Source organism: Haplochromis burtoni, unplaced genomic scaffold (genome assembly GCF_018398535.1).
Source record: "Haplochromis burtoni strain Fernald_Lab_line unplaced genomic scaffold, NCSU_Asbu1 Contig_9, whole genome shotgun sequence".
Classification (NCBI taxonomy): Eukaryota; Metazoa; Chordata; class Actinopteri; order Cichliformes; family Cichlidae; genus Haplochromis; species Haplochromis burtoni.
In genome coordinates this window covers 2,167,160-2,177,784 of record NW_024582370.1, presented here as the reverse complement: position 1 = coordinate 2,177,784, position 10,625 = coordinate 2,167,160, and the positions used below count along the sequence as shown (strand labels likewise).

At 43.0% G+C, this 10,625-nt stretch overlaps 1 protein-coding gene across 1 annotated transcript; it reads left to right on the top strand.

Moving 5' to 3' along the window:
• The first annotated feature begins 464 nt into the window (after positions 1-464).
• pa2g4b (proliferation-associated 2G4, b) lies at positions 465-5,810 on the top strand. The gene is made up of 13 exons (XM_005914741.3): positions 465-680; positions 1,774-1,902; positions 2,001-2,106; positions 2,209-2,278; positions 2,380-2,472; positions 2,559-2,622; positions 2,709-2,787; positions 2,869-2,947; positions 3,041-3,174; positions 3,289-3,383; positions 4,440-4,567; positions 4,748-4,801; positions 4,891-5,810. The coding sequence occupies exons 1-13, from the start codon at positions 593-595 to the stop codon at positions 4,948-4,950; spliced, it is 1,179 nt and encodes a 392-aa protein (XP_005914803.1). The 5' UTR covers positions 465-592; the 3' UTR covers positions 4,951-5,810.
• Positions 5,811-10,625: the final 4,815 nt, after the last annotated feature.

Below are 10,625 nucleotides of genomic sequence, written 5' to 3'. Positions count from 1 at the left end.
CCTCTTGAGTCTCTCTGTCCTTGCCCGGAAGATGCGGAACCTTCTACCAGATTGCAGAAGTTGGAACAGTTTGTTGCCAGGATGGGACGGGTCCTTCAGTATCTGCGCTGCTCTAGTCCGGCATTTCCCACTTTCTTAGCAAAATGTGAAAAAAATATAAAGTATTGTGCATGTACCAATTAAACCTGTATATATCAGAGTAGTTATATCTCCCAATTTAAATCCCTCTTATGAGCTAATTATTATGTTATTACAATGTTATTAGGGTGCAGTAAAGTAAAAGTGAACAAATATTATGTTTAAAAAAAACGAATAAAATATGAACAAAAAAAGCCCCCCAAAAAGTTAAACGTAAAGCTAACGAACAAGCTAGTAAATTTGGCAAAACCGCCAACCATCGGCCAATGCACCGAGCTGGAAGTGAACTATCTTGACTGCAGAGTGTGTCTTTGGCAGCAGGCGGGATCTGCTGATCGTGCGCTGTCGGCCGGAGTCGGGCGGGCCGGTGTGCAGAGCAGCGTGGTCCGTCCTGAGCCTGACTGAGACCCGCGGGGGAAAAAGTTACTCTCGAGTTCGCGGACACACTGCCAACATGTCTGGAGATGATGAGACGCAGGAGCAAACCATCGCCGATGACTTGGTAGTTACCAAGTACAAGATGGGCGCCGAGATTGCAAACCGTAAGTAAATACATCGCTAACGAGGCGTTTTGATCTCTTACAAGTACCAGAGCCGTGCCTGATGTTAGCTAGCAGTGCCAGCTAGTCATATGCAGGCAGCAGCTATGCCATGTGCCGCAGCAGTGCATCGATAACAAGAAGATCACATTAGGAAGCGGGGGCTTTTTTTAAATAAACAAATAAAATACGGGTTTTATGATTATTTACGCCTAGATTTCTTTTCAAAGCTATCCGCAAACGTTTAGCGCCATGTAGCTGTCACAGCAGCACACCGGTAAGCTAGGAAGCTATGTGGCTGGGCTAGCTGGCTATCAGGCGTTAGCTAGCTGTAACTGCTAACGTTAACAGATAACAATGGCAAGTACAAATGACACGCAAGGGTTCAAAATAAGGCAGCTCACATTTAAACGCATGTGTGCAATGAATTCAGATCCGTACAAATTAAGTTTAATTTAACTTTGCTGGTGACCTGATTGACTAATACGATGTAATTAAAGGTAATAACTGGCGTAAGCAGAGACCGTTTAAACCGACTTTCTCTGTGGCACTATTAATTGTGTTTTAATCCTAGGCTGCCTGTCAGACATTAACATTTATAAACATACCCGATGTTGGAAAAAAAAGAAGAAAAAAGCATTTGTTCACGATCCTTTTTTTAATATAGAAACTGGGTGTTTTTCATCCCCAGCCCTTCTCTGTATGATGCACGAGATCACATGATATGCTGGTCCCTTACATCAGTGGCAGCATGTCCTTATTATGATTTATGTATGATAAGCTGATCTTGATTTAAGACACCTAATTCACTCTCGTCAATGCGCAGATTTGGGCAGACCCACAGCTGTCAGGCAGTCTGTCAAACGTTAATCTCATAGCAAATGTGAAATGGGTTTATCTGTGCCCTCTGATGACAAGAGGAGCACTGTCTCTCCTGCTAATTCTAAACGTTTGGTGGGCCTAAACAGCTGATTGACCCAGGATTAATCAGCAATTAAAGTTATGATGAAAACAGTATTTCAGGCACTTGTCTGCCGTCTGTTATTTAAACACCATATTAACCAGTTTAATGGCTCTCTTATCTCTTGCCCTGCAGAAGCTCTGAAGGCTGTAGTAGAGGCAGCTAAAACTGGCGTCTCCGTGCTCAGCCTGTGCGAAAAGGGAGATGCCTTCATTGTGGCAGAAACTGGAAAGATCTTCAAGAGGGAAAAGGAAATGAAGAAAGGTATTTTTTTTCTTTCTCTTGCTCTTTCTTTCTTTTGGGCTTTTCATTAGTCGCCAATCTGACTCAGCACTCCCTCATTCACTCTCTTTCCTTCCCAGGTATCGCTTTTCCTACATGCGTTTCTGTTAACAACTGCGTGTGCCATTTCTCCCCTCTGAAGAGTGATCCTGAAGTCATACTGAAGGATGGCGATCTTGTCAAAATGTAAGCTTCTGATTTTATGCTCCCCAGCCTACGGCAAGGTGGGAAAAAAGCACTGAAAACATAAACTAAGCCGAAATTTAACCACCTCCTGTTTGCGTGCAGTGATCTCGGTGTGCACGTCGACGGCTTCATCTCAAACGTGGCTCACAGCTTCATTGTCGGCGTGACCAAGGTATGAGGAATACACCCGCCCTGTAGCAATCAAATGCTTGATTTCCTCCAATAATCCCAATAGGTCTTTAGGTCTTTAACTTGCCTCTCGTGTCTCTGCAGGACAACCCACTGACAGGACGTAAGGCGGACGTCATTAAGGCAGCTCACCTCTGTGCTGAAGCCGCTCTCCGCCTCGTCAAGCCAGGAAACCAGGTAAAACTCTCCCACTGACCAGATCTGTGTGACCAGATAGCCGTTTAGACCTCTTCTCATAATCACCGCTGTTTGTTTTTCATCAGAACACGCAGGTCACGGAAGCCTGGAACAAGATTGCAAAGTCATTCAAGTGCTCCCCCATTGAGGGTGAGTGTTTGTGAACACTCTTTGGTTTCGGTTTCTAAATGTGATTTTGGGCCACTTGACTCATTTTAGTTTTTCAATGTCCGCAGGCATGCTCTCTCATCAGCTCAAACAGCACGTAATCGACGGGGAGAAAACGATCATCCAGAATCCATCGGACCAGCAAAAGTGAGTTCTGTCAGCTGGTGCGTATAGTGGTCGATGTGTCGTCTTTGACCAGTAGCTCACCTCGTTGTGTGGTATTTGCAGAAAGGACCACGAGAAGGCCGAGTTTGAGGTGCATGAAGTATACGCAGTGGATGTTCTCGTCAGCACCGGAGAGGGAAAGGTGAGAAGGATTGAAGTGTATGTTCAACTGTTTAGTTTGGGGGGGTTTTTCCGCTCAGTATGAAGAATTTGTTAATTTATTTATTTAAATAAGGCAAAGGATGGAGGTCAAAGGACCACAGTTTACAAACGAGACCCCAACAAGGTGTACGGCTTGAAGATGAAGACGTCTCGGACATTCTTCAGCGAGATGGAGAGACGCTTCGATACCATGCCTTTCACTCTGAGGTAGCATCTTTTAACCCCAGTTTAGAGATTTCTTGTATTTCTGCCTTTTCATTTTATTATTACAGAAATTGGTTTGCACCTTCATCCACTTATTTTTCTTTCCATTGTCTTCAGAGCGTTTGAGGATGAAGCAAAGGCCAGGTTGGGGGTGGTGGAGTGTGCCAAACATGAGCTGGTGCAGCCCTTCACTGTACTGCAAGAGAAAGAGGGTGAGCACCACTGTGTATTTAGGAGTGAGCGTGCACTATAAGTGGTCGGTCGACGTGTTCGGCGACGACACGTGAAAACATGCAGCTGTTACTTGTTTAGCCTGATTGGGTTCATGTCTTATTCTGACCCAGTATCATAATAATCCAGTCAGAATTCCTGGTATTTCAAAGGGGTGTGCAACTTTTTTCTTGCAAACTTAGCACTAGCAATACGTCTCTAATCCAACACGTAATAAAAACTTGCTGTTGCAGTTAAAGTAAATGATAACATTTTTAAAAAGAGACATAAATGGAGAGACAAAAAGTGGAAGGACCTGCTTTGGAGGTAGGCATAGACGAGCATGTGTGCTGACTGTGCAGCCCTTCTTGCAGCAGTCGGGCCCTCCACTTCACGGCCTTCACCGTTACATGTCTGAGTGCAGCGCGAGAAACTGAGGTCCAGGTGGCTGCATACTGGCTGGTCAGCTCCGAGTGATAGACTCTCTGCAGTATAGGGACAACAGGCCATAGTTTAACAGTCTTTTAGTGTGTTAGGTAAAGGAATCCTTGTTATGACTTTTAAGTTTCTCTGCATAGATCTTGTTGACCGATTTTGCCCGTCTCCACAATAGTTCTCCCATCTCCATCTCATCCTGTCACTGTCATCCTTCTGTCCCGCCAACCCTCCTCCCTCACTACATCTATGAATATTCTCTGTGATCTTCGCTCCTGCTCGTCCCAACCATGTCAGCCTTGCCTCTCTCACTTTGCCTCCAAATTGCTCGACCTGATCTAATCACATCTAATCCTGCCCGTCTCGATCACGTCCAATGAAAGTCTCAGCATCCACCTCCAGTTCAGCCTCCTGTCTTTTTGTTAGTGCCACCGTCTCCAAACACGTATCGGTCTCACTATCATCTTGTAAGCCGTCCCTTTCACTCTTCTGTCGCACATCAAAAATGAAAAAAACAACCTTCTTTGGCCACTAGATGTCTCTGTTGACAAACAATGATGGAAAAACAGGAACTGTGGAGGTGTCTACTACTACTTCTATAACTGTGAACCCTCTGTGTTCAGGCGAGTTCGTTGCCCAGTTTAAGTTCACCGTGCTGCTCATGGCCAACGGACCTCTGCGGATCACCAACAGCCTCTTTGAGCCAGAACTCTACAAGTCTGAGCACGAGGTGGAGGACCCAGAGCTGAAGGTAATACATGGTTTTAATACACAGTCCTCCTCCTGAGGACGATTAGACTAATGGGACTGCTGTGTCTCGCCTGTTAGCTGACTTCGCACTTGCAAAACCATTATGTGTTGATGTATTTAATGCTGTAGCTCATCGGGTTGTGAAAGTCATATTTGTCTACTCCTCCCTCTCCCACTAAAGGCTTTACTTCAAAGCTCAGCCAGCCGTAAGACTCAGAAGAAGAAGAAAAAGAAGGTGAGATCCAGGACGCTGTGATTCTGTATCTCACTTTAATGCTGTTGACAAGTTTCTGCTCTAACGTCGATCCTTTCTTTTAAAAAAAGGCTTCAAAGACAGTGGAGAATGCAACAGGACAGCCGATGGAGACCGAGGCCGCAGAATAAATCGATGCTCCAATAAATTGTGACAGACATGATCCAAAGAACAGACGTCACGAATCCTTCTGTCCCAGCTGTGTGAGGCACTTGTGGGCAAACTGCTGCAAATACCTCTGAGTCTAACTGATGTCAGTTTGGGATGATGCTGCTCCTTAAATCTGTCACTCCCACTAGAACACACTCTCTCATACAAAACACACACTTATATCTCTAGTAAATTTTACTGCCTTTGAGACATCCTTATTCTCTTAACAGTGGTCTGCTACCAGAGAGGATATTTTGGTCAAGGGCATATTCTCACTGGAAAATGCCACCATTTGACTGACCTTGAGCCTTCCATTCATTCTCCAACTGTAGTGAAAGATGTGGAAAATAAAAAGAGTTCGACCGAGCAGCCAAGGATGGCGACTGCACAGCACTGCGTCAGTGTAATTGTGTGACATTAAGATATGAGGTCTTTGAAGTGAAGCCACGCCTCTGTCATGAGTTTAACTTGTCGTGGGCATAAATGTGGACGTCTATCCCGATTCATCACATCATCCCCCATCGTTCAGTTTAATTGCAGCATTTATACCGCTCTTGCTTGGTTTGTGCTCCACTGTACGCTCGTAAGCCTCTGCTATAAGTTACTCCTAACAGTTTCTAAAGTCAACATTTAGGACCTCCCACATCTAACCAGTAAAAACAAATTGATTTCTTTTCCTCGGTTGTGGATGGTCTTAACTCCTGCCAAGGGTTCACCACTGAGTCTGACAGTCTGTGTTTACATAAGAAGTCCATACCTGTTAAATATATGGATGCTTTTGTAAAACAAATCCCACTTTTAGAGACTATTTTTGGAAACATTAAAAAACCACCTGACATCATTTGTGTGCGTTCTGTTTTGGTGTATTCATGAATAAAAGATTGTTTTTACATTTTAAGAAGGTTAATGGACAACCGCTCTGAGTAGTTCTGCTCATTATTCCATCTTCTTTATTGAGGGTCTGATCCCAGAGAGTTGGGACGCGAGCCACTGGCCATGCTGGAGGATCGGGATTAAATTACGCCCACATGATTGAGGGATCTTGTGTTTGGTTCACAGTAGCTGCATGAAAAAGTTGAGGGAACATTAATCACATTTAATTTTGATGGATCAAATATACAAGCTGAATATCTTTACTGGTACATATTGTGTAATTTGTCGAGAGAATCTCCATGTCTTTGAGGGCTGGATTCAAAGTCACTCCTATAATGATGCTCAGGAGTGTTGGCCCCATGTGCCTGTGTGCACTATGTTATCACTTAGATATGCTCCTCTTGAGACAGCAGATGGTGTCCTGGGCCTTATGTCCTAGACTTGGATCTGAATATGTGAACTTCCAGTGACTTTGTCATCCAAGAACTGTGAGGCTGGGTCTTACCCTATACCAGATTAGCATGTGGACGTTTGTGCAACCTTCCAAGGATGCCTTTTCACACTATCACCCTCTGACCCCCTACCAAACTGGTCATGATGTCGCAGGCAGACTCTTTCATGCCTGTCACACGCTCAGTGTTTCATATGTGAAGTGAACGGGCAGTTCTGGTGACTCCACAGTGCTGGGGTCCGGGCACAGAACCCCTATGCCTCTTCATGGAGTATACACACACTACCCTCCAGTTATTTATTGCAATTCAAGTCGTTCAAGTCCACTGATAGCTTAAAATGGTACAAAGGTAAGTGGTGAACTGCCAGAGGTTAAAAAAAGGTAATGTTACCCAAAATTGAAAATGTACATTTCAGAATTATACAAAAAGGCCTTTTTCAGGTAACACAAAATAGGATAACAATGTAAAGCTGTTCTGCAGCAATGGAGTTTGATAAAGCCTTGAAGGCTGGTGCTACAAATTCCTGCAGGGGTTCCACATTTTCTGGATTTCTTCCAAACCCCCTCTGTCTGCATAAAACTCTGTGAAACACACTGCGGTACCTCGTGATCAGTTGAACAGTATTGCACTGCAGAAATTAGTGTGTTGCTACAGAATTGGCAAGAAAAAGGCAATTAACAATGGAAGAGAGACAGACCATCATAACATTTAGGTCTTTTCTGCAGAGAAATTGCAAAGAAAGTCAACGTGTCAATGAGTACAGTTTCCTTTACCATCAAAAATCACTCAGAAACTGGGGCAAACTGACAGAGGAAGAGGTCTGGCAAACCCAAAACCACAAATGAATCAGAGGACAAGTTTCTGAGAGTTAACAGCTTCCGTGACAGGCATGTTATCGAGCTGATTTGGGATGAACTGAACACGTTTGTGGCAGCTTCAGCTGTTTTATCTGCCAAAGGTGGCTACTTTGATGAGTCAAAAGTTTAGATTACACTTTGGTTTATAAATTTATTCCATTATATCGTTTTTCAGTCCAGTTGCTTATTTGTGCTATACTTTCATTTCAGAGTGCAATGAGACATTAAACTCCATAATTTTCAATTAAAAAATGGAAAGACTTTTGACCGGTGTAAGTAGCCCACTGGAGGTCATTTTGAAGAGATCTGGCAGTACACCTGTTCCTCCATGTACAAAGGAGCAGACAGATCCATTTGATCGATAAACAGGAGAAAGAACAAACCTTCCTGTGACTGCACATAAAAATCTATAAATCCTCAAGAATGAGATCTCCATACTGGATCAACCAAGGCAAGGTTTTCCAATGATGCCTACCAGCGCAATAAAGCAGCAGGTTGTAGGAGGAAAATATGCTACTGTTGGGAAAGACGGAGGAGAAAAGGGGGAAGGTACGTTCAGCGGCAGAGAGTTTAAATGTAGGAATATCGTGGACGGGTGGAGAGGTGGGAGTGAGTCTATTAGAAGTAAGATTTGATGCGATCTCTCGCACATGCGCGGTTTGTAAGTATTATTTAAAAATAAATGGTCCAATAATAAAGTCATTTCAAGAGCGTTGCCATCTTGAAAACTCAATTTCCCACGTCTCGCTGGCGTCCATTGAGAATGACGTAGGAGGCCATATAAATGGGACGTCTCAACGTTATGACGTCCTTCGTGGAGACGATTCCGTAGCGATCGGTGAGTGGGAATAGTCGGTGTAAGAATCCAAGTTAATCGTCTTAATATGAAATCAATCGAAAGTATCCGTAACATTTTCTTTCTGTTTGCAGCGTCCCCTCGTCGACATGAGAGCTAAGGTTGGTGTTTGGTGTCTCTGTGTGGGATAAATACACTTCCCAGCGGGGCTACATTTGTTAGCTAGTCAGCAAGCTTGTGCAGTTTGACGGTTAGCATAGCCGTCAGAATTTAAAGTCCTGCTTAAACAGATGTTGGCAGCTGCAGCCCATTATGAAATATTTTGGCCAATTTCTATGAATGTGTTATAGCTAATTGTACATTGTCTCTTTTCCGTAGTGGCGAAAGAAGCGCATGCGCAGGTAAGAGTTATCCCTTTTGCATCCACACCCGTTTATATATTTTCTTTTTTATAGCACCTGAAATATGACTGAACTTTGTGACGTCTTCTGTACAGGCTGAAGCGCAAAAGGAGAAAGATGAGGCAGAGGTCCAAGTGAACCGCTCTCCGCCATGGCTGTGACGTCACATGCCGACAACAACGGGATGGGTGAGCACAGCTGGAGACCCAGGACCCTACCAAGTCAAGTCTGAGACCTGGAGCATCCACTTCTACCAGAGGCAGCAGCTGCCGGCTCCCGCTTGGAGCTGTGATTGAACATCTGCTGGACGACAGCTTTTCCTCTGGGACATTCTGAACTCTTTGTTCTTAACTCCTCAGCTTTTGTCATATGTTTTTGTTTATACTGTGATTAAAGGTTTTGGTTAAAAAAGAAGACTTGAATAATGTTCTTTCTTTATATTTAAGCAATCTTTTCAAAGGGGAACTAAGTCAGTAAACCTACAAACTGCACTGACTGATCAACCTGTAGTATTCAAGTACAGTATGGCAAGGCGTCTTAATACCATATGACCTCCTTACTGATGTTTCATACTTTGGAGCATTGCTTGTGCATTTTAAGGTTTGGGACCGGCATAAGGGTGGGAACGAAGTGTGCTAGGTTCACATCTACCCCCCTTTTTATATAGACATTTTCCTTATTAGATTTTGCCAAATAGAAACCTTCAAACTGAGAACATTTTCTAAAAAAAAAAAAAAAAAAGCTAAAATCCAGCCTGAACTTAACCATATGAGAATGGTGGGGGCTAAGATAATGTAGAAGAGGTTCTAAAGCTATGACATAAGAGAGGTGGCGCTCAGAATGCTGAATGGAAATGTATGGAAGATTTTGCAACAGCAAAGATGGATAGAAGTACAACTCAGGAAATTCTTTTAAAACCTTATTGAAGCAAAATAGATTTTAAACAACTGAAATGCTTTTTAAAAGATGTGACACGTGACCCTGTACATGCACTTTTTACCCAGTGGCCACTGAAATAAGTGCCTGGGGATGTTTCAAGATGAGCAGGCCGTGCTTCTAGAATGACTTTCTTCTCAGTTTTGCAGTTCAGATCATGTGGCAGGTGCATATCTAGGGACCTGACTTGCATACAGACAGGCCTGTAATGCAAAGGTACAGATAATTAAAATAGAAAGTAAATCATTTTAGATGCTGTCCAGAAACCATGATTTAAGTGGGTGTATGAATGTTTTAACCTTTAGACAAAGCTGACTCAAAGGACAAACTTGTGAAATATGTCTGTAATGTTTTTACCCTTGAAGCCGGTCCATCAATTCATTCTCTCCTTGGCTACAAGGTGAAGTATAATGAGGCCATTGCTGGAGAATGCAAATGACAATAGTATGGAGTAAATGTAATTGGAGAAGCACTCACTGCTTACAGTCCTGATCACAAAATTGTAGGGAGGTAAAGCTCTTTCCCCCAATAAGATGAGATTTGACGACCATATTGATGAGGTTTGTTCTGAGTTTTTCCAAGGGTAGCCCTGGTAGCTGTATAAGCACTCCCACTGTTGATGCACGCTCTGTCATTTTGTTTGTAACAGATCTGAAATATGACAGAAACCACTCAGCTCAGTAGAGAAACAATGTCTGCCCCCAGCAGGAGGAAGGAAATGAACATGTTTAGTGAGGTTGTGAGAAGAGAACAGGCAGTTTTCATTCTTTTAACAACTAAATTAAGAAGATAAGACATGTATGTGCAGTATCCTCATTAAAGATTCCTGAAACCCTTCTTTACAAATCTACAAATTATTATTAAAGATAATGACCTTAAAAATAAATGGCATCTTCTGTATTAGGAAATTTCCTGTGTAGGGGAAAATATTGATTACACCAGCTCGAATATTACTTGAACAACAACATGCAACATGCCTGTTCTCACGCTGGTAGGTAAATCAATGTTGATAAGTACTTGGCAAAGCCAAATAGACGATCAGATCACATGTGTGCTGGCTTTAACTTTGACACTTCTTGCATTTCTCTGCCCACATTATTTCCTCACAGATCACTCATCACCCTGTGACCACTATTTCTGCTTCTGCTGTAGAGCTAGAGAGCACTTTTTGGTTTTTGTCTAACGTTACCGAGATGCAAACATAACTTGTTTTCTTTAATGTGTTTGGACGACTTGAGGACATTTTGATGATTTTTACATTCAGCTGTGAACATAGGAAAGACTGTTTGAAACAAATAACATTCACGTATACATTTCACTTAGCGGTACATTACACCGTAT